The sequence below is a fragment of the Labeo rohita genome, chromosome 8 (assembly GCF_022985175.1).
Source record: "Labeo rohita strain BAU-BD-2019 chromosome 8, IGBB_LRoh.1.0, whole genome shotgun sequence".
Classification (NCBI taxonomy): Eukaryota; Metazoa; Chordata; class Actinopteri; order Cypriniformes; family Cyprinidae; genus Labeo; species Labeo rohita.
The window spans coordinates 34,212,144-34,235,936 of NC_066876.1; the positions used below are offsets into that span (position 1 = coordinate 34,212,144).

At 36.3% G+C, this 23,793-nt stretch overlaps 2 protein-coding genes and 1 long non-coding RNA gene across 13 annotated transcripts in view; 2 read left to right on the top strand and 1 right to left on the bottom strand.

Annotated features, from left to right (window-relative positions):
* The window catches only part of LOC127170111 (citron Rho-interacting kinase), an 86,206-nt gene extending 67,861 nt beyond the window's left edge, over positions 1–18,345 (top strand). For 4 of the 8 annotated variants that reach the window (XM_051117893.1, XM_051117896.1, XM_051117894.1 and 1 more), the window contains 16 exons: positions 317–454; positions 3,206–3,380; positions 3,467–3,555; positions 5,522–5,626; positions 5,736–5,905; positions 6,087–6,167; positions 7,278–7,413; positions 8,141–8,280; positions 8,429–8,521; positions 8,664–8,772; positions 9,032–9,160; positions 10,592–10,672; positions 10,763–10,841; positions 10,928–11,101; positions 14,161–14,479; positions 14,789–18,345. In XM_051117893.1, coding sequence (XP_050973850.1) covers positions 317–454; positions 3,206–3,380; positions 3,467–3,555; positions 5,522–5,626; positions 5,736–5,905; positions 6,087–6,167; positions 7,278–7,413; positions 8,141–8,280; positions 8,429–8,521; positions 8,664–8,772; positions 9,032–9,160; positions 10,592–10,672; positions 10,763–10,841; positions 10,928–11,101; positions 14,161–14,479; positions 14,789–14,812 — 2,042 coding nt within the window. In that variant the 3' untranslated portion in view covers positions 14,813–18,345. Of the gene's footprint in view, positions 1–316; positions 455–3,205; positions 3,381–3,466; positions 3,556–5,521; positions 5,627–5,735; positions 5,906–6,086; positions 6,168–7,277; positions 7,414–8,140; positions 8,281–8,428; positions 8,522–8,663; positions 8,773–9,031; positions 9,161–10,591; positions 10,673–10,762; positions 10,842–10,927; positions 11,102–14,160 lie in introns of all 8 variants that reach the window. The other 4 variants (XM_051117895.1, XM_051117897.1, XM_051117891.1 and 1 more) reach the window with 2 other exon arrangements.
* Positions 12,030–13,957, top strand: LOC127170151 (uncharacterized). 4 transcript variants are annotated; one of them, XR_007828321.1, is made up of 3 exons: positions 12,030–12,224; positions 12,714–13,034; positions 13,215–13,957. It is a non-coding gene; the product is annotated as an uncharacterized LOC127170151 (long non-coding RNA). The 4 variants fall into 4 exon arrangements; XR_007828322.1 differs by lacking the exon at positions 13,215–13,957 and adding an exon at positions 13,105–13,116; XR_007828320.1 differs by lacking the exon at positions 13,215–13,957 and having other exon boundaries at positions 12,030–12,228; positions 12,714–13,064.
* Positions 18,346–21,545: 3,200 nt separating the features above from the next.
* mtmr3 (myotubularin related protein 3) overlaps positions 21,546–23,793 on the bottom strand; it is a 45,346-nt gene continuing 43,098 nt past the window's right edge. The window contains 2 exon segments of the mRNA XM_051117902.1: positions 21,546–23,227; positions 23,230–23,345. Of these exon segments, the coding sequence (XP_050973859.1) occupies positions 23,175–23,227; positions 23,230–23,345 (169 nt within the window). The 3' untranslated portion in view covers positions 21,546–23,174.

A 23,793-nucleotide genomic window follows, 5' to 3' on the forward strand; every position in this document is an offset into this window, starting at 1 on the left:
GGATCTCCAAAGCTCCTGCACGCAGATCTGTCAGGACACTGAGCTTATCTCGTATATATGGCCATACTCCTGCTGTATGCCATGCGGAATGCCAGAACTCCAAAATCCCTGCATGCTTGTACCCAAGCTACCAATGAGAGCTTGGACAGTACAGTTATGCTGGTGTTCTCAAAGCTGGTTTCACCCTTTGGGGGAGAAATGTTCTCAGGAGAGGACATTTTCAGCTTGCTTTGGCCTGTTTGCATAAGTTATATAAACGGGTATAAGAGACACTAGACTGTTTTTAAGAGTGTGTGTTGTCTGTTTGATCCTGTAGAGTACACCAGACGTGTGAAGGACAGAATTCATCACAACACTCCTCACAGATTCACGCAGGGGCTCAACATGAGGGCGGCCCGCTGCACCGTCTGTCTAGACACCGTCCATTTTGGACGGCAAGCTGCAACATGCATCGGTACGGATCTCATGTTAACTCTTTCCAAATACATTATCACTATACTTAAAAGCAGAGATGTGCCAATAAAACTTTTCCGTGAGTACGATACTGATACTTACACTTTTGGTACGGGTACCCCATACTGCATTGAACAAATATTGGGTAGAAAAACCACACTGAACAAATGGTAACATTAATATTTACTGTCAGAAATATTATTTAACATCTCTGAATCAGTCTAAATACATTATTTATACCAACAAAATAAACTAGGTAGAAATAGCTAAAGTGACAATTACAGGTTAACACTTTTTACAGTGAAAAAAGGAATCGTAAATGCTTGGCTTATTTTGTTTAGTAAATAAATGATTCCTTTAGTCACTTGCGCACTCTTACTTTGAAGCTAAATTAAGTTGATTTAACATATTATATATGTTTTACACATAATGTTTTTTTTTCATTTTTCAGAAAATAAATTGCTTTAAATTAATATATAAATGATATTAATTTACATACATTATAATAATTTATATTATACTAATATATTATATAATATATAGCTTGCTATTGCTATTAGGGTTGCAAAAGGGTGAAAAGTTTCTGAATATTTCAAGACTACTTTCCAGAATTTTTTGAAACTTTAAGGAGTTTTGGAAAATTTGGAATTTTTCCACCCTCTGCAACCCTAATATTATCATTTTTTTTAAATGATAAAAATCATTAAAATATTAAGTAAAGATCATGTTCCATGAAGATATTTTGTAAAGTTCCTACCGTAAATATATCAAAAGTTAAATTTGATTAGTCATATGCACTGATAAAAACTTCATTTGGACAACTTTAAAGGCGATTTCTTTTAAATATTTAGATTTTTTTTTAGCACCCTCAGATTCCAGATTTTCAAATCTCAATTTATTTCTCTCAATTTTCCTTATGACTGGTTCTGTGGTCCAGGGTCATATTCATATTTTTTTTCCATATTTGGAGTCATTATAGGTTTTTATTTCTTTTGATATTGGAGCCAATGGAAATGCAAAAATTATTTGTTGTATTGTTAGTTCACCACTATTAAAGGGGTCATCGGATGCAAAATTCACTTTTACATGTTGTTTGAACATTAATGTGTGTTGTCAGTGTATGTACACATCTATCCTATGATGATAAAAATCCATGCAGTGGTTTTTAATTAACTAAAAATAATAATAGTAAAAATAATATCCCCTTTTTCAAATCGAGCCGTTCTCAGATGCCTGTCGGTGTGGCGTCACATCAACAGAGGCCGCTCCTACGATAGTTGATTGACATGAGCATCTTTCCTCAGACCCGCCTTACAACAGCTGTAACAGTCCGACCTCCATTGTTTCGATGCTGGACCAGGGATGTAAATTAGACAAGAATATCTCAGATTGAGCGATTGAGGTGTTGTGTTGTTGGATGTAATAATAAACATAGTGGTCATCATTTACTCCTGACATATGAGCCGCTGAAGATGCAGTGGATTACATTTGTTTGTGAATGGAATGCGCCTCCCGATCTACATATGTCAGTCTATGTTCACGCAAAACATTCGTGATCCAGCTTCACCTACAGCGGAAGTGAGTATAAGGGGTTTATTATGAATCTTTGCGATCGACTTTCCTAATAACATGCTAGTTAGCAAGTTTAGCGGCTAAACGCGGCTAAAGTAAACAGGCTCATCACTCCACAAAGAAAAGAGAGGGGCGGGGCAAGCAGAGCTCATTAACATTTAAAGCAACCTCGACCAGAACAGGATGATTTTTGCAGAGCTGATTTTGGCAAGGTAAAAAAGGTGTTATTTACACTACCATTGAGAATTTTTAACCAAAGAATGTTATAGACTTTTCATTAAGACCCTAAAGAATCATATCAGCTGGTGGAATGGGCATCTGATGACCCCTTTAAAGATACTATGATGACTTCTGAAAAACCCAGAAATGTGAAAAGGGTCCACTGTCTAGTTTCTAATAGAATAGATCGCTAAAAGGAGACCTATTATGCCTCTTTTTACAATATGTAATATAAGTCTCAGGTGTCCTCAGAATGTGTCTGTGAAGTTTCAGCTCAACATACCCCACAGTTTATTATATCATTGTGATATAATAAACTAAACTAAGTTCTCTTTCATGTCTTACTACATTTAAACTGTCAAATGCACATAAGTTTGTGTTTAAAAACACACAGGAGTTACAAAAACAGTTGGTTATGTCTGTGAAGGTAAAGAGCTGGGAAGGAAATTGCATGTTCATATTAGATCTGTGTTGCAGCAGCATAATATACAGTAAATAAATCAATAAATCCACTGTTCTCTTGTTTCCTCTAAGGCTGGGACTCTAAATAGTGTTCTGCACTCATCTGTGCAGCCAATGAAAGAACAGTTAGCATGCTTTGCTCGTGCTTTTGCCTTGGCGTTAGAGCTGGTACACCGTTGTCGCTTGTAAAAACAAAATAACAGCAGATTAAGGGGCGGAAATATTGTAATAAGATCCCCCGTCTATGTCATGAGGGATTTTTTACAAGCTTGCAGAAAAAGGCTTACCAAAACGAAGTTACTGGGATGTCCTTCTTCACATTTTCTGAGTTGGCAGATGCACTGGGGACTTGATTATAGCACTTAAACATGGAAAAGATTTTCATATGTCACCTTTAATAGATCTTAATTGGTCACTCGATCAGGTCAGCCTGGGCTAAACCTGAAGATGCTGATCCTCTTTCAGTGTTGGTTTAACCATCTTCTCTCCTCTGGTTTAGAATGTCACGCTTTGTGCCACCCAAAATGCTCCCCGTACCTTCCAGCCACCTGTGGCGTGCCCACCGAATACGCGCTGCACCTGTCCGAGGCTTTGTGTAGGGAAAAGGGAAGTACCTCTGGTCTGAAAGACGTCGGTGGACACATGAGGCTAGAAGGATGGCTGAAACAGCCTAGGTGAGCATAGTTTCATAAGCATGAAGACCATCAGAAGAGTAGCAAACACTATATGTGTACAAGGAATTGTGGTTGTTCTTCTGCAGAAATGGGAAGCGTGGTCAGGGCTGGGAGAGGAAGTACGTGGTGCTGGATGGATATAAAGTGATCACGTACGAGACGGAACCAAGAGACGGTCTGTGAACGCTTTACTTTTTTCCAACATGCACTGGTTCTGTTTGCACACAGGATATTATTATAGCAAGAGTTCATCCCTGCTGGAAAATCTTGAATCATACTATCTTAACCTGGTCAAGCTGGTTTTTGGATAGTGGTTAAACCAGCTTATGGAGGTCTGCTGGTCTCCCAACCTGGGGTGCGTTTCCCAAAAGCATCGTTAGCCAACTATGGTTGCAACTTCCGTCGTTACCAACATAGTTCAACAATTCAATGTTTCTCGGAACCATAGTTCAAACAAACATTCGCAAACAGCGTCACAAACTTACATGGTTGGAACTACAGCTCTCGACCTGTGGTTTGAAGCATAGTTCCTTGTTAGTAAGACATATGGGCTCAAAAAAATTATGCTTTTGGGCACAATAAGCAAGCTAATATGCAGTACAATCTATATCTTCAGTTCTATCTAAATATAAATGCATTTTAATCTATGTATTTTTGCATGTCCTCTGTAAGTGCCGTTTTTGAATAGTGGACATGTGCATACATGCCTAAGGGTATGACATAAGAGGGAACCCGCAATGAATCAAACATCAAATAAAGGGAAATGACAGTAAATTAGTCATCAGGTGCCATGTTCAATATAGCTGCATTTTAGAGATCTCAAATCAGTTAAATAGCAAAAGTTATTAGTCCACCACAGCTTGTGATGTCATTGTTCGGGAAACAGTCGTGACTAGCTAGTTCGCTAGTTCGTGACTAGCTAGTTCGCACAACAATGCATCGTACTATACACCCCTGAGCAGCTGACAAAAACCCCTCTACAACCATTAATCCAAACTAGGGATGTTCATTTCGGTTATTTTTCCTAACCGACAGCCGGCGCTCGTTAAGTGATTATTAACCGTTAACCGACAAGATTATTTTAAATTAGAATTTGATTATTTTAGAAAGGATAACTGTCTGTGACCTGTTAAAACTACCAAAATTTGTAAAATTCATTTTACATGTGCAAAAAGCAGCAAACAACAGAACATGAGGATTCACATAGACACATCATATTTTTCTTTATTTTACAAAAGCACAAAGATTTCTTTTTGTTGTGAATGTACACAAATAAAAGCAAACCATTTACAGTTTTGATTATCTGTATGACTAGGAGTCGTTTCCACTGCTAGAAGAAAAAAATCAAGTGCACACGCGCACACACTGTTAAGCATTGCTAACTTGACAATGCAGCCTTTCCATTATCATAATAAAATACAATCAGCCAAACGTAAGGTAAAATCACACTACTTAATCGTTATCAACGTACTGCTGTGATGGTTTGCCGAACAATTTGTTTTATGTGGATATTGGAATGCGAGTGAAGTACAAAATCAGGTTTACATGCTAAATAATACTTTGGCATTCAAATACGTGTCAAATACAGAAACATTTGGATTTGTTTTGCTTTAGCCTAAATTAATTTGTTTTGGCTTGTCGTTTTTTTGTAGCGTAGCTTCTTATATTTTTCATTCTTGTTCTTTTGTGAATACTATTAAATTAAAAGGATTTTTTTGTGGAGTGAGGGAAAATAAAATAGCTTAGCTTATGTTTATAATATGTTTGTAAACATTTCGCGTCAGCATCAGGTCTATTTCCGAATGTAATAATAAAATGCGACTTTACGTTATAGACCTTTTTTCTCTCAAAAATGCAATTTTATTTTAACCATCCAGCAAACATTTTAAAATAATATGATAAATTACTGAAAAAAAATTTAATTACCTTTAAACTTTTTGTAAACTGATTGTATTACTTTTCTTTGTATTACAATTCTTTCTGTTGGTTAATGGTTAACCGGTTAAAATGAGCATCCCTAATCCAAACCAGCCTGACCATCAGAAACCAGACCAGAGATGACCTTGAGAGAGTTTTATCAGCTTTCCAACAGGGATAAACAGGTGTGTATTGGGTGAATGATGTATAATCTGTATTCTCAGAGTCGGTGAAGCCGCTGGATGAGTTTGAGTTGTGTCTCTCTGATGGAGACGTGACTGTTCATTCCGCTGTCGGTGCTTCTGAGCTGCCCAACACGGCCAAGACAGGTAACTAACTTTCTGGGGAATTACTTCTTTGGTCTGATGGATGTGGACTGAGAAACAAGCTCAACTGTGGAAGATGTGGCCTGTTTATTGCCTGCTTGTATATTTTTAGATGTGCAGTATGTGCTCAAGTTGGAGTCGTCTCCGCAGTCCACATGCTGGCCCGGTCAGACTCTGTACCTCATGACCTCAGGATTTTCTGAGAAGCAGCGCTGGGTGGCCGTGCTGGAGGCCATTGTGGCTAGCAGTCGTGGGGCAAGGGAGAAAGCCGAAGCTGACGCTGTGAGTGAGAGGAACCTGAAACACCCACAGACCATTCATAGCGACATTTAAAGAGTCAGTGTGATGACTAATTAAGTGCAGAGTATATCTTGAATGCACTGTGTTGCCTTGGACAAGTGCATAAAATGTAAAATGCCGATCATTTTCATGTCCTCATGATGGTGTTTTTGATTCCGTACAGAAATTGTTGGGTAACTCTTTACTCAAGCTAGAAGGAGATGATCGTTTGGATATCAATTGCACCCTCCCGCTGACTGACCAGGTACCTATGTCATCCCCAAAATTTCCATCCACCTATTTTAATGCACATTTTGGGATATCGCATAAAAACGCTGAATGGAAATGCCAAAATCAGGGTTACCAGGTTTTTACAACAAAACCCACCCAATTGCTACTCAAAACAAGCCCAAAAGTAGCCCGATCGCATTTTAAAAATCACATTCCAGGGGGTAAAATACATTTTTTTGGTGTGATTCCCCTGGTAAAATTAGCATTCCAGGGGCTAAATATTACGTTATTGGGGTCGCTTCAAACCACAGACATGAAAATCAACCCACAGCAACAGTGTTAAAGTAGCCCAACTGACTTGGCAACACTGGTCAAAATGTGCATAAATTCTTAAAATTTGCATGAAAAACATTTTAGTACTTTTTTTATGTGCAAAGAAACATTCACATAAATGAATTCCTAGATGCGCATTAAAAAAGTCATGTGACTGCGAGACCAGTGGACAGGATGAGAAATGTTGGTTTTGGTCATTTTGAAATGCTGAGTATTTTCGTCAGACTTCGGTTAGATATAATTACCTCCCAGAACCGTCTTACACGACTGCTTTCCCAAAAGTAAGATAACATGACAGCGCTTTATTGCATCTGCGCACTCAAAGTAATTTATTATATATCAAAAAGACACCCAGTGGCTTCTTCTACTGCAGCAAATTATAATCAAAATAAGCAAAATAATCAAAATATTGAGAAAATCACCTTTAAAGTTGTCCAAACGAAGTTCTTAGCAATGCATATTACTAATCAGAAATTAAGTTTAGATACAATTATGGTAGGAAATTTACTAAATATCTTCATGGAACATGATCTTTACTTAATATCCTAAAGATTTTTTGGCATAAAAAACAAAATTAAAAATTTTGACTCATACAACGTATTGTTGGCTGTTGCTACAGATATACACATGCTACTTAAGACAGTGTGGTCCAGGGTCACATATGGTGCTTTAAATGTTTTGTGGAATATTCCAATTTGCATAGTTGAATTCGCAACTTTGGATGGAAACAAAGCTATAATCTTCTTTTATTATTAGTCTATATTTGTTGTAGTCTGATACACCATTATCTGTAATTTGTTTCCGTCATCAGATTGTGTTGGTGGGCTCTGAGGAAGGTCTCTACGCCCTGAACGTGATTAAAAACTCCCTCACTCACATCCCAGGTCTTGGATCAGTGTTTCAGATCCACATCATCAAGGACCACGACAAGCTGCTGATGATCGTGGGTGAGCAAAGATCACAGCCCTTTAATGTGGGGTTCAGAAACCAAACCTGAATGATTTTGAGCCCTTGCAAGATAAAAATGTATTATGGTATTACCATGTTTTTTTTATACATGATTATATCATGTATTTGTGTACTATGTACCATGATAAAACAGTTTTATTCTTTAAAGCATTCCTGTAGCTCAAACTCTTGAGCATGGTTTGATGAAAGCCAAAATATTAAATGTCATATATGAATATTTACTGAGTAATCCACTGTTGGCAGTTTTCACCTGAGATTCAGAGCCAAATTACAGGGGGTAAAATGACTTTAGAAAGATGGCAGCATCACAATGTTATTTGTACACAGAGATTGGTAGGTCTGTTTGTAAAATTTGTTGATTTTAGCAATCTTTGTTGCATTATGAGCCAATGATGACCATTCAAAAATGAGGAAACAGCACTTTCCAAGTTTTTTTTTTCTCCAAAGTTTGCATGCCCTACATGATTCAGTTCCAGAGATACTGGAATTTCAATATGGCTCCGGGAGTAAATCATTAAATTGTGCACATTTTCAGTGGTCAAAAATCAAATATGATATGATGAATATGATATGCTAATCATTAGGTGTATATATCAAAATACCATGGTATTATTGCATTATACCATCACTGTACCATAGTAACACCACAGTACTCTTTGACAAGAGATGCATTTAAAATAAGTCAATTGTGATGATGTGTTGCAGGGGATGAGCGGGCGCTGTGTCTGGTTGAGATTAAGAAAGTCAAACAGTCTCTGTCCCAGTCTCACCTCCCCACACTACCCGAGATTGTGCCGTATATCTTTGAGACCGTCAAGGGCTGTCATCTGTTCGCCGCGGGCAGGGTGAGGCTGCAGTCACCATGTGTTTCACTGCATTGCAACTTCCTCTCGGTGTATTTTTAGCGCACCGTGTTGCATCACGTCCGCGTTGTGACGTGCAATGCAACAGATTTGTACCTTACGTGCTATTTTTTGTCTATTCTTGCTTTAGATAGAAAACGGTCCGTGCATTTGTGCCGCAATGCCCAACAAAGTCACAATTCTGCGATACAATGACAATCTGAACAAATTCTGTATACGGAAGGTAAGAAACGTTTGATGTTTTTGGTCTTGAAGCGTAAGAAGTCGTATCAGATTTTGCAATTCCTTCGCAAACAGCTGCGTTGACTCCTCCAGAGATCACTTGCACAATCACACCCCTAATGACCCGTCTCTTTATCTCTCAGGAGATTGAAACACTTGAGCCATGCAGCTGTATCCACTTCACCAGCTACAGCATCATCATTGGTACCAATAAATTCTACGAGATTGAGATGAAGCAGTGTGTTCTGGACGGTACGTATGTCAATGACGTCCTGTGGGCGCAGTTAGATGATTGTTTTTAAACTTCAGGTCAGTCCACAATCTACTGACGTGTGATATCTTCTGTGATGGATCTGTTATTGACAAGGATTCAGCTAGTCATTGAAGTCACATTTACATATTCCAGGTTGGACCGGCTGGCGGGCCATTTGTGAGAGCATGATCCGGCACTTATAATTTGTAATTGTGCATTATGTAAACAGCGTTTTGCGTGATGGACTGTTTTTGGCAGAGTTCCTGGACAAGAATGACGTGTCCTTGGCATCGGCCGTGTTCACCGGATCCTCCCACTGTTTCCCAATCTCCATCGTCCAGGTGTCCAGCACTCCACAGAAGGAAGAATATCTGCTCTGCTTCCACGGTCAGACACCCACCACACCATCAAAACTACAGCAAACTTCTATTGCATGAGAATATTAGTTGCATGAGCAGTACTTCATACAAAATCATGTAGTCACTGTTATGTTGTTCCAAATAAGAAAACTATGCAGTATGTATTCAGTATGGCTATGTTTAAATACTCTATTTTGTCACATTGCAACACTTGACTTCACTTCCTGTTTTCAATCTGACAAATTAACAAAAAACAGTCTATTTATTTGATTTGTCAAAATTTACTTTTTTTTTTTTTTTTTTTTTAAGCTGATTAAAAATTCTAAATAACTTTTATTTCAGTTATAAAACCCTATTCATAAAACTGGTTATATTGCATTTCTTTCCACTGGATGCTGCCAGCTGTTGAATCAAACATTACATATGATGATAAAGCAGCATGCTGTACTATGAAACAGTTTTCAGCATTCATTGTTACTAACGGCATACTCTTTATATAAAAAAGTGAGTACTATACAATAGTAGGGAAAAATTCTGTTTTTTTTTTCCAAATTCATTTTTTTTTTCCATTTTAATTTTCCTGGATTCATTTTTCCCCATTTAAAAAGTCAAGAGTCGGTTTAAATAGATACAATTTTATTAATCAAAAAACATAAAGTAATTAATTTAAATAATGAAACTTATATGATTTAACAGCAATTTATTTAAGGTTTTAGTGCCCTATGAAATGCTTGATTTTTTTCTCAAATTCTAAATTTTTAAATTGAAATTTGAATTTTTGGGGGGGATTTTTCTAAAATTCCAAATTTTACTTTTACCAAACTGTGTTTTCAGTTTTCCTTTTTTTAATGTCAGTAATCAAAAGCATGTCTAATTAATTGATTAATTAATTAATTGAATTAAAACTATGTATTTACAATAATCCCTATGATTTATTTATTTTATTTTATTTTTTACCCATGGAAATTCTGCATTGTGCATTTACGTTTTTCTGATAATCAATTTAAATGGTCTTGCATAGACACTAGTTCAGGGGTGCTCAACCCTGGTCCTGAAGATCGACTTTCCTGCAGAGTTCAGCTGCAACCCTGACCAAACAAACCTGAACCAGCTAATTAGGATCTCAAGGAGCACTTGATAATTACAGACAGGTGTGTTTGATTAGGGTTGGAACTAAACTCTGCAGGAAAGTCGATCTCCAGGAACAGGGTTGGGCACCCCTAGTTCATATTGTGATTTGAATTAAGTGTACTGACCGACTTTGGATTTATTCATCCAAAATTGTTCTGCGTTATACAGAATGCTCCCGGTCAGATTCTGTCCGTGTTTTTACAATTGCAGAAATCAGCAAAGCATTTTTGCTTTAGCAGAAAGTTGCTAGATGAAAATTATTAAAATCACTTAAATTGCATTGATTTTCTACATAATATTCCTTTTAATGTCTTCTTTTTGAAAACAGAGATTGGTGTGTTTGTGGATGCTTACGGTCGAAGAAGTCGCCCTGATGATCTCAAGTGGAGTCGGCTTCCCCTGACCTTTGGTAGCAAGTTTTCCATTTGTAACTAACCCAAATGTGTAAAACATAATGATGAAGATCTTCAGGATTACTAACCAAAGCATCCGTTTCCAGCATTCAGAGAGCCGTATCTGTTTGTGACCTACTTCAACTCACTGGATGTTATTGAGATTCAGGGACACGCAGCTCTTGGGTAGGATGTACAGCAATATGCATGCATACAAGGCAGCAAAAATAACATGAGAACTTAAAAGTGACAGTAAATCCTCTTTTAAACAGGCCTCCCAGTCTCGTTCACCTGGACATTCCTAACCCGCGTTATCTGGGTCCGGCCATATCATCTGGTGCCATTTATCTGGCCTCGTCCTACCAGAACAAACTGCGGGTCATCTGCTGTAAGGGCAGCCTGGTGCGGGAGTCTGGGGAACTGCAGAGGACCGGCTCAAGCAGGAGGTGCGGGTTAATTATGAAAGCTTATTAGAGTGATAGTCTGGCTGTAAAATCTGAGTGAATGAGTCACATTTAAAAAACAGGTTGTAAATTTGTAGATTTCAGCTGTTACTGCACGTTCTGTATTAATGCAGCAAGTAACTTTGCTGCTTGGCAACTTCAGAGAGTGAACAGTTAAAAAGGGCAGTCTAATTAACTATATTATTTAATGGAAAAATTATTTATTGTGATTATAATAATCAGGGATTAGAAACTAAATGTTTTTCCATTTTAGTTTGTTCTGAGCAGAAAACGCAGAGCCAGAAATGCATTTTAGGTACATAATCTAACAGCTGCTGCAGTCAGTTGTGTACTGTTATTATTATATTGAAATTTTATAGTATTTATTCATGTTTTTAAATTTGCATTTTTTTTTTAATTTTATTTCATGTTCTACAAGAAGTCTCACTTTTCTATCCACTTCTAATCTCAGTAAATAGTAAATGTCACTGTGTGATGTCTCCTATATGTCCATAGGGAAGCTTATTTCTGTCACAGAATAAAAATGGTAAGAAGGTAAAGGCAACTTAGAACTTAGAATTCTGAGAAAAAGTCAGTATTGTGAGATGTTATCTTAGAATTCTGAGGAAAAAAGTCAGAATTTTGAGATGTGAATTTAGAACTCAGAGAAAAAAAAATCAGAATTTTGACATGTAAACTTAGAATTCTGAGAAAAAGTCAGAATTTCAAGATGTAAACTTAGAATTCTGAGGAAAAAAGTATTGCAAGATGTAAACTTAGAATTCTGTGAAAACAGTTAGTATTGCAAGAAAAGAGTACTGCGAGATGTAAACTTAGAATTCTGAAAAAAGTATTGCGAGATGTAAACTTAGTATTCTGTAAAAAAAAAAAAAAAAAAAAAAAAAACTGTAGATGTAAACTTAGTGAGATGTAAACTTAGAATTCTGAAAAAAGTATTGCGAGATGTAAACTTAGTATTCTGTAAAAAAAAAAAATACTGTGAGATGTAAACTTAGTATTCTGTGAAAACAGTTAGTATTGCGAGATGTAAACTTAGTATTCTGTAAAAAAAAAAAAAAAAAAAAAAAAGTACTGTGAGATGTAAACTTAGTATTCTGTGAAAACAGTTAGTATTGCAAGATGTAAACTTAGAATGTAAACTTAGTATTCTGAAAAAAAGTATTGCAAGAAAACTGTAAACTTAGAAAGTATTGCTGTAAAAAAAAAAAAAAAAAAAAAAAAGTACTGCGAGATGTAAACTTAGTATTTGTGAAAACAGTTAGTATTGCAAGATGTAAACTTAGAATTTTGAGAAAAAAGTCACAATTGTGAGATGTAAATTAAGAATTCTGAGGAAAAAAGTCAGTATTGTAAGATGTAAACTTAGAATTCTGAAAAAAAGTATTTCGAGATGTAAACTTAGTATTCTGTGAAAAAAGTTAGTATTGCAAGAAAAAAGTACTGCGAGATATAAACTTAGTATTCTGTGAAAAAAGTTAGTATTGCAAGATGTAAACTTAGAATTCTGAAAAAAGTATTGCGAGATGTAAACTTAGTATTCTGTAAAAAAAAAAAAAATACTGTGAGATGTAAACTTAGTATTCTGTGAAAACAGTTATTGCAAGAAAAAAGTACTGCGAGATGTAAACTTAGTATTCTGTGAAAAAAGTTAGTATTGCAAGAAAAAAGTACTGCGAGATGTAAACTTAGAATTCTGAAAAAAGTATTGCGAGATGTAAACTTAGTATTCTGTGAAAAAAGTTAGTATTGCAAGATGTAAACTTAGAATTCTGAAAAAAAAAATATTGCGAGACGTAAACTTAGTATTCTGTAAAAAAAAAAAAAAAAAAAAAAGTACTGTGAGATGTAAACTTAGAATTCTGAAAAAAGTATTGCGAGATGTAAACTTAGTATTCTGTAAAAAAAAAAAAAAAAAGTACTGTGAGATGTAAACTAAGAATTCTGAGATGTAAACTTAGTATTCTGTAAAAAAAAAAAAAAAAAAGTACTGTGAAATGATGTAAACTTAGAGATGTAAACTTAGAATTCTGAAAAAAGTATTGCAAGATGTAAACTTAGTATTCTGTAAAAAAAAAAAAAAAAAAAAAAAAAAAAGTACTGTGAGATGTAAACTTAGAATCCTGAAAAAAGTATTGCGAAATGTAAACTTAGAATTCTGTAAAAAAAAAAAAAAAAAAAAAAAAAAAAAGTACTGCGAGATGTAAACTTAGTATTCTGTAAAAAAAAAAAAAAAAAGTATTGTGAGGTGTAAACGGAGTTCTGCGAAAAAAGTCAGTTTTGCAAGATGTAAACTTTTGAGAAAAAAGTCACAATTGCGAGATGTAAATTTAAAGTTCTGAGAAAAAAGTCAATATTGCGAGATGTAATCTTAGTATTCTGTAAAAAAGTTAGTATTGTGAGATGTAAATTAAGAATTCTGAGGAAAAAAGCCAGTATTATAAGATGTAAACTTAGAATTCTGAAAAAAAGTATTTCGAGATGTAAACTTAGTGTTCTGTTAAAAAAAAAAAGTTTGTATTGTGAGATGTAAACTTGGACTTCTGAGAAAAAAGTCAGTATTGCAAGATGTAAACTTAGAATTCTGAAAAAAGTATTGCAAGATGCAAGCTTAGTACTTAGTACAAAAAAAAAGTATTGTGAGATGTAAACTTAAAGAAAAAAGTCAGTATTGCAAGGTGTAAACTTAGAAATCTGAGAAAAATGTCAGGATTGTGAGATGTCAATTTAAAATTGCACAGTGTAATCTTGCAATTATGATATCTAATTTGCAAACTTGTAATTGTGGGTAAAAAAGTTGCAGTTACTTTTTATGTTTTTATTCTGTGGCACAAACAAGCTTCCATAGTTTTATCATATTGCTGCTGCTGTTAGTGATCTTACCACGGTTACAGGGATTCTCACTAAAAACATCCCTTATTTGTGGTAAAGTCACGTCGCACGTGGCTGTGAGTTGCATATTACTTCAATACTCCATGTTCACACACCGTGTAAATCATCTTGTGTGCAGTCAAAGCATCATGCATTTACCCAAATCTTCACAGCAGCCCCAACAAGCGTGGGCCGCCCACCTACAACGAGCACATCTCCAAGCGTCTGGCCTCGGGTCCCGGGACCCAGGAGGGGCAGCTGCACCGCGAGCCCAGCACCCCTCACCGCTACCGCGAGGGCCGCACGGAGTTCCGGAGGGACAAATCTCCGGCCCGACCTCTGGACCGCGAGAAATCGCCCGGTCGGGCTGTGCTAGACAGCCGCAGGGAGAGGTCGCCTGGGCGCTTCGAGAGCAGCGGCAGCGAGAGAGACCGGGAGCGTTCGCGCCTTCACACTAGCTCTGTACGCACCCAGCTGACACCCGTCAACAAGGTACGCATGAGACACTGCCACGTAAACTGTGTATCCTTCTAGGGATACAAACATCAGGTTTGACGATGTTCATGCATGCACAAATGCATGAACATCCGCTGCTTTGTAGTTAAATTCCTTCTAGTTATGGCCTCAAACAGGATGCTCAGTTAATGTCCAGCCTTTAAAAAAAACAAAAGTCTCTGGGAAAAGACGTTAAAATCGGCATCCTTTGCAGCAGTAATGATGTTTCTGAGCTGATCTGCGTCAGACATGGCAGGCAGCCTGTTGAAGTGTTGAAGTGACCTCTTTATCCTGGTGGTGGTGTAGGTTTGGGACCAGTCTTCAGTCTGAGAGCGTCCCGGAGGGATGACGTAAGAGCCATCGTCCACCTCCCGCGTGGATGGACGTGTCCTTTTAACGGGCGCTTCGTAAAACTCTGAACTATATCATCTCATGCCTGTAACCGTGAACAGAGCCATGTTATTCACTCGCAGCCCCAGAGTCTGGGACATTGTGCTGATGTTGTAAACTCTGTCCATGCTGTAACCATTCATCAAGGTCCATTGTAAAGAAAAACAACTGCAATTTTTGGGGGAAAGACCTTTGAAGGAATGTCCCGGGTTCAGTACGGTAAGCTCTATCAACAGCATTTTGTGGCATAACAGCTATTACTGCAGAAAATGGTTTTGACCTGTCCCTTTTTTTTTTTTTTTAATTAAACATTGTGGTTACAGTAAGACATTCACAGTGGAAGTAAACAGGAACAGGCACTTTTTGAGTTTAGGGCAAGACACTACAGGTAAAACTGTTGTTTTTTTTTTCAGGCACTATTTGGCAATTTTGCTTCCATAACATCATCTTTCATTCTAGTGATTTTTTTTTTTTTTTTTTTTATTTATCTATTAACATCAGTAGATTTCAATTATAATACATTGGCCATTTTCTCAAAATTCTAGAAAAGGTTTTTTATTTTATTTTATTTGATTAAGGAAAATCCCAAATCCTGTCTGTAAAAACATTTAAATAACAGTTAAAAAATAAATAAATACAAATTTGAACCTTTGAAATTTGAATGGTATGCAGATAAGTGCATATTTAATTAATGCCTCATTCACAACATTTTAGAAAACTTGTAATACAAAAGAGTTTTTTGTGATTTACTGTGATCGCTTGATAATTGTATGTTGTAACTAGGGGTCAACCAATATGTGTTTTTCAGGGCCGATACAATTATTACAGATCAAGTATATTTTGAGCAGATATATATGGGCCATTCTACAGAATTGGCGCTAACTGCTGTCCCACAACTAAAAAACATTTAAAAAGCATACTAAGCATATAAAAAGTATACTAAGATCATTCTATTATCTATTGAAACACACACATATATATATATATATAAAATCATAATTTATTGGGTACTTTCAGTTGGGAGGTGGCTGTCCTGAACCCTTACCCCTGAATTTTAACTTATGAAAATTATATTGAAATAATTTTTGTATTTTTTTTCCCATTGTTGTTTTTAAAAGTAAGCCCGTTTTCTGAGAGTTATTCCATAACATTTAGTTTTTATGTGTATACCAGTGTTCAGAACTGTGCTAGCTAACCATGTGCTGATTAGCATCCTTGAGCTAGATTCAAAAGTATCTAAAATTGTCACTACCAAAACATCTGGAGGAGTTTCAATAGTTTCTTATTTTTTTTTTTTTAGTATTATTTTTTGGGTGTTATCCCATAGAATTGTCATTACCGGAACATGTCATCATTGTTTCGGTAGTGACAAAAGAGAACACATAATCCTCGTATTTGTGGGAAAGTTTAGTACAGTTATGCAATTTTTAGTATTTTAATATGTTTTAGTAGTGTTTCAGTATTTGAGTTAAAATTCTGTAATGTGATGTGGTCACTACCGAAAATAAAGTATAATGAATTATCAGCTAAGATGTTATGGTAGTTTTTGGCTCAGTGTATATTCAAATGAATGAATCCTTTACTTTGTATGATCAACCTTTTGCCTTTTACAAAGAAAAAATTGGACTCAAAATGCAACAAATCTCATAAATTACACTTGAAATATTGTTAAAAATGTAATTTTTATTGTTTTACCTCTAAAAATGTTTTCATAAAATAGCAAAAAATATATTTACAATGTAGATGGCAAGCAAAATCTTAATAGGTCAGTATAAGCCTTCTAATGAAATTATTATTACTGTGTTTCGGTAGTGACAAATTTGGGAAGAGGACTATTATTTCAAAATGTTCTGAAAATACAATATGAGAATTAACTGCACAGTTATTAGAAATGTGTACCTTGGATATTATACAATTTGCACAACATACAAGACGTTTCCAACTCTGACTTTGGACCAATTGTAAAATGGCCCATATATGTCTGTTGTAAAAATGAAAATTCATGTCAAAATCAAGACTAACAAGGGCTCTGACAAAAATTTTATTTCAATGCTTTTAAATCGCTTTATCAGCAAATCAGTTTTGAAAATGACCAATAACCATAAAAATGCTTAATACCGACCCCTATTAAAAGTTTTACCCTTTTCACCTTTGGTTTCTTGGATAGTTTGCCCAAAAATGTAACATTCGATCGTCATTTATTAATCCTGGATGACAAAACATTTGATGGTAGATCAATTGGAAAATGGAAATAAATGAATACATACATTTTTAGTTACCAACATTCTTCAAAAATATTTTTTGTGTTCAACAGAAGAAAGAAACCCACACAGGTCTGGAGCAACTTGAGGGTGAGTAATTGATGACAGACTGTTACATTTTTGGTCAGCTATCCCTTCGAAAAATTACATTTCATTATGTATTTGAAAAGTCTGTAAAGCCTCTTAATCCATTTATTGGTAGGACTACTATAGTTTGTGTTGTTTGTGAAAATGATCAGTTTACTGACTTTGAAATGCACTGACGAGGATAGCAATTAGAAATGTACTTCCATTGTACCTTACTGTACCCACCATTTTTAGTCTTGAAATGATGATCTGTGGTAATAGACAGAAGCCCACAAATGCTGTAGATTTACAGTCCACTGAACCCAGAACATTCCTTTACCTTAATCACGTGATTAGCACATTGTAAATATGGTGATTTCAATTTTTATAGCTAAACGGAACTTGACTGATGAAGCTATGATAAGTCTATTTTTTATGCTATTAAACTGTTTGTATAGACAGTTGAAATGGGTTTCCTACAGAGAAGTACAGTAAAGGTTTTATTTCCATGTATGTCGTATGCTAACGTGGTAAACACAGTCAATTTGGCTGCTCTCAATGACAGTTTGTCCAGTTTTTTAAGCTCTATTTGACTGACATGATCGAACCTACTGCACATTGTATATTTTTATGCTAATATAGAGTCTGAGCTTGTAAATCTTTTCAAAGAGACACGTTATGTTCTCGCTACAAGTGTCCTTGTGATGTTCAAGTGAACTTATCGTATTTTTTGTCGGAAATAACGAAGCTTTCGTCGACACTCGCACACAGCAGGAAGTCCGCGGCCGGGGCTCTTCTGGAAATTTCTGCTGCTGCTTATCCGTTAACGGACGTCCTGTTCAGCTATGACGTGAAATAATGTCCGGTAGCCCTCAGGGTTTGTAACGTTAGAAGATCTTCTGTCGTTCCTCGTGGAATATGAAAACAGCTCAGTTAGAGGCTTTTTTGAGTTCATGTAAGCAAACGCCTGAGTGATCATATCAAACGCATGAGTAAATACTGACTTGGTTTTGGGACGTCCCGTCATGTACTACTACCTTACTATTGATAATCGATGTTTTTCAACTAACAAGGCTGCTTACCTTGAACTTTCTTTTTGTATAAAGAAATGAAACTATATTAAACAAGTACGAGCCATACACAGTTCTCCTGGCGTCGTGTCGTTCTTCTTCTCTGTCAGAATAAGAGCACGTGATCGCGAGCGCGCGCTTCCGTTCATTACAGATTCATCATCCGAGCCCGACCGTTGGCATCGTGGGACTTGACAGCGGAGCAGCGCAAACGGTAAGAGCGTCCAAAAGGTTTGGAAATGCTAAATGCTAAATAATGAAATACAAGCCAGTTTCTCCTGTGAAGACCAGCAGGCAATGTAATGACGTCAATGCTGGAGTAGCAGCTGCTAGGGTGAGTCAATCTATAACATTTCGACTTTGAAAAAAAAAAAAATACGTTTTTTTTTTTTTTTTTTTTTTTTTTGATGATACTATTAATAAGGTTTAGTTAGGTTTCCTTTATCATTTTTCAGTTTGTTTATTAATTTATAAATTATATTTAAATTTTATTCTTTTTTTTTATTATTATTATTTAGCATATGTGACCCTGGAGCACAAAACCAGTCTTAAAGGAGAAGTTCACTTCCAGAACAAAAGTTTACAGGTAATTTGGGGTAAATTTTTAGGAATGTTCTCCATATAGTGGACTTTTATGGTGCCCGTGAGTTTGAACTTCCAAAATGCAGCTTCAAAGAGCTTTAAACGATCCCAGCCAAGGGAGAATGGCTTAGCGAAACGATTGGTAATTTTCCTAAAAAAAAAAAAAAAAAAAATTGGCAATATACTTTTTAACCTCAAATGCTTGTCTTGTCTAGCTCTGTGATGCGCATGCGTACTTCGTGTAATCCGGGTCAATACAATTAGGCTATTGTGAAAAACTCCCATTTTCTCCTCCAACTTTAAAATCACCCTACATCGCTGCAGCAGTACCAACCCAGTGTTTACAAGGTGAACGTGCAAAGGAGGTCAAACGCCCTTTACAAAAAATAAATAAATAAATAAAACAGCAATGTAAGATGATTTTGAAGGTGGAGAAGAAAATAAGATGGGAGTTTTTCAACCTACCCTAATCGTCATGAACCGAAATATAGAGTTCACATAGCGAGACAAGATCAGCATTTAAGGTTAAAAAGTATATAAATTATTATTATTTATTTATTTATTTATTTTTTAAAAATAACCAATCGTTTCGCTAGATAAGACCCTTCTTCCTCTTCCGTTTAGAGCCCTTTGAAACTGCATTTAAACTACATTTTGGAATTTCAAACTCGGGGCACTGCAGAAGTCCACTAGATGGAGAAAAATCCTGAAATGTTTTCCTCAAAAAACAATTTCTTTATGACTGAAGAAAGAAAGACATGAACATCGTGGATGACAAAGAGAGTAAATTTATCTGTACATTTTTGTTCTGGAAGTAAACTAATCCTTCAAGTAGCACAGGTATATTTACAGCAATAGTTAAATACATTGTATGGGTCAAAATTATTGATATTTCTTTTATGCCAAAAATCTTTATGATATAAGATGATGTTCCATGAAGATATTTTGTCAATTTCCTACCTTAAATGTATCTCAGCTTAATTTTTGATTAGTAATATGCATTGCTAAGAACCTCATTTGGGCAACTTTAACGACAATTTTCAGTATTTAGATTTTATTTTATTTCTTTATTTTTTTGGCACCCTCAGATTCCAGATTTTTAAATAGTTGTATCTCAGCCAAATATTGTACTTATCCTAACAAACAGTACATCAATGGAAAGCTTTCAGCGTTTATTCATTCAGATTTCAGATTAAATCTGACCTTTTTTCCCCATGTTTGTTACATAGAACATTTTGTTGATGATTTTTAATGTTCTCCTAAAGGTGTTCATGCAGTATCACATTTCTGTTTATTTAATTAAAGTCTATAATGTTATATACTGCTGTAGTATAGATTTCAAAAGTAGACCTTCTTTAGAAATGTGCAACATTTGTTATTCTAACTGTAAAACTAAGCTCATATTGATCTTTATCATTGATAATATTGAAAGCTAGAGTGATTACAACTTTCATTTACTGTACTAGTAACCTCTAAATAAATTCCAAGAAGTTTGTTTTTCTTAGAAAACAAAAGGTTTTTATCTACAGAAGTCTATGGAACGCAAAAACTTTTAAGCTCAATATCTTAAAAGTGCTCAGAATGCACATAGAGCAAAAATTGTAACTAAAAAGCAATAGAAATAAATGCTATATTTAAAGAAGTCCATTTACAGATAATGTACTCACCCCCTTGACATCCAAGATGTTCATGTCTTTCTTTAGTCATAAAGAAATTGTTTTTTGAGGAAAACATTTCAGCATTTTTCTCCATATAATGGACATCATTGGTGCCCCTATTTTGAACTTCCAAAATGTAGTTTAAATGCAGCTTCAAATGATCCCAAATGTGGTTGTAAACAATCCCAGCTGATACAATTTATATACTTTTTAATGTCAAACGCTTGTATTGTCTTTCTCTGCCTGAACTGTTTTTTTCCGGTTCATGACCGTTAGTGTATGTCGAAAAACTCCCATCTCATGTTCTCCCTCAAACTTCAAAATCGTCCTACATCACTGTTTTACCTTTTTTGTTAAGGGTGTTTGATCTTTGCATGTTCACTTTGCGAAGACTGGGTCTGTACTTCTGCAGTGATGTAGGATGATTTTGAAATGATTTTTGAAGTTGAGGGAGAAAATACGATTGGAGTTTTTACCCTAACTGTCTTGAGTCAGAATACACAGAGTTCAGGGAGAGAAAGACAAGCTTTTGAGATTAAAAAGTATTTAAATTGTATTTTTTAAATGAAAATAACCAATCGTTTCGCTAGATAAGACCCTTCTTCCTCAGCTGGGATCGTCTGAAGCCACATTTAAACTGCATTTTGGAAGTTTAAACTCGGGGCACCATATCAGTCCGTTATATGGAGAAAAATCCTGAAATGTTTTCCTCAAAATACAATTTCTTCACGACTGAAGACAGACAGACATGAACATCTTGGATGACAAGGGGGTGAGTACATTATCTGTACATTTTTGTTCTGGAAGTGGACTTCTCCTTAAATATAAAAACACACAAAAAAAGAAACATTTAAATTGTTTACCTGCATGTCATGGGACCAACAGAGAACTTTGAACCTGTGCATGTTTATTAAAAAAATAAATATTAAGGTCAAAGGGGGTCATCAGAAATCCTTGTCCTTGATCACACTAAAGACACGCATTTGCATCGCCAATGTTAAACAAACTGGTGAAATAAGTCCAGCAGTCGCTTCAGTTGGAATTCCACTTTGTTTTATTCTTACAGAAATCTGCGACAGTGTATTTCTGATGATTACCAATGTGCAAAATATAAACCCATGGAATTTACTCTTTCTGGAAAACAAAAAAAAATTCACATTCATGGATTGGCGTTAATGTGAAAGCCGTCCCGTCGTCCGACACTGAAAACTCTCTGCAGAGAGGCGCAGATGTCATCAGCTTTAGGAATTAACGCCCATCATCACGGCACCAAACCCTCACGTCGATGGCGAGACCCATGTCGAGGAATAGCTCACCGCAAAAATGAAAACGCTCGTTATTTACTCACCCTCTTGTCAAGGATTTCTGGAGCTCTTTTTCATAGTGATCACATCTATCAAGCTTCAAAAAGAAAAGCAACACCACCAAACTTGCATAAAGAGCTTCCAAAATCCATTTTGAGATGGAAATAAAAATAGCTGACCAGTGCTGAGGGTGAGTAAACAAAAAAAACGTACTATTGGGTGAATTCCTAATTGAGGGAATTGTCAAAATGAACTTCCAAAAAAGCAAATAAAATGGGTGAAAGAAAAACTCTGATTGTGACTTGTGCATCATGTGTGTGTGTGGAAGGGGCTTCATGTTCAGTGCAAACGCATCTTAAACCCATCAACACTGATTATCCTGTGGTGTAGCAATTGTCTGGATTGAACATGTATTTAGTCAAACTAAATAAACTTGATAATAAATAAGCGTTTGGGGGGAAAAAAAATAAACAGCATCCAGGGCCCTACTGCAGCATATCACGTACGACATCTGTCTCCACATACATCATCTCAATTCTGTTCAGCATCGCTGGGAGAAACATAAGAAATACATTAAAAAGAAAACCCCCAAATGGCTACAGCTGGGGAAAAACAACACAACTTATATTTGGTGACTAATTTAGTGAGCCACTATTCAAGAATTCTATACAATTTCTCATCTTAAATGCTATATGTCTCATTCTTATATCATTCTAATATATTATCTCATTTGTCTCGCATGTATGTTACAAAAAAAAAAATGCACTAGTGAGAACGTCGGCCAACGTCCACACAGCGGATCAGAAAAACAAGAGCGCCATCTAGCGGCCCGTCACTATACAGTCAATATTAGCCAGAGGGTGAATGTTTTCTATTTGAGAAAGAAACTAAACGAGAGTTTGTAATTCGATGCGTTCCAACCCCAAAGAGAAGCCCGAACGCTGTGGCATCCAGAATCACCTCGAAAAGAAAACAAAAAGCCTGCGAAGCAGTTTGAAAGAGATGAGAACTCAAAAACAAAGCTAGGATCTTGCGGTCTCGTCCCAGAAGCACCTTTCTCAGGAACATCAGTTGATAATCTATCTTTGTGAGATGACGAGGGAAGAAATCCTACTTTTGCACGCCGTCGGACAAATCCTTCCCTCAATGCAGCAGGTACAGGACAAGTTTCATCGCAAATGAAGACGAGCTCTCGATCGCACCCTGTCTCTTCTGAAAGTGCTAAGCCTCCTCTCCTCATCGTTCCTTATGTACATGATTCCCTTTCGGGTGGGAAAGAAGCGTCTTCGCCTCCGCAGGACAGTCTCTCTGGAGCGTCTCGGTCTGGGGCCGTGCGTCCGCGGCGGTTGTCCGGTCTGGGATCAGTTGGAGCTGGCCGTTATGGGTTTGTCCAGCTCCATGCTGAGAGGCGGCGCGGAGCCTGCAGGCTGCTGTAACACGACTTGCACACGCGACTGGGCTCAAACAACTGCTGGCTTGGCACCGGGATCTTCTGATCGCAACAGCTGGCACAGAACACATTCCCGCAGTTCCTGCAGGGGGCGGCAGAGGTTGGGAGAGGACAGAAAGGAAGAGAAGATGAGGAGGAGGGAGTCAGAAAAAAACAAAAACAAAGAAAGAATGGCATTAGTGCATTTATGAATAACTCTTAGAATTTATACTTGGGCTGACTAGAAAGACATTTGTGACCCTAGACCACAAAACCAGTCATAAGGGTCAGTTTTCTGAAATTGAAAGCTAAATAAATAAGCTTTCCAATGATGTGTGGTTTGTTAGGATAGGACAATATTTGGCCGAGATGCAACTATTTGAAAATCTGGAATCTGAGGGTGCAAAAAAAAAAAAATCTAAATATTGAGAAAGTCACATTCAAAAATTAAGTTTTGATATATTTACGGTATGAACTTTACAAAATATCTTCATGGAACATGATCTTTACTTAATATCCTTGACCCATACAATGTATTGTTGGCTATTGCT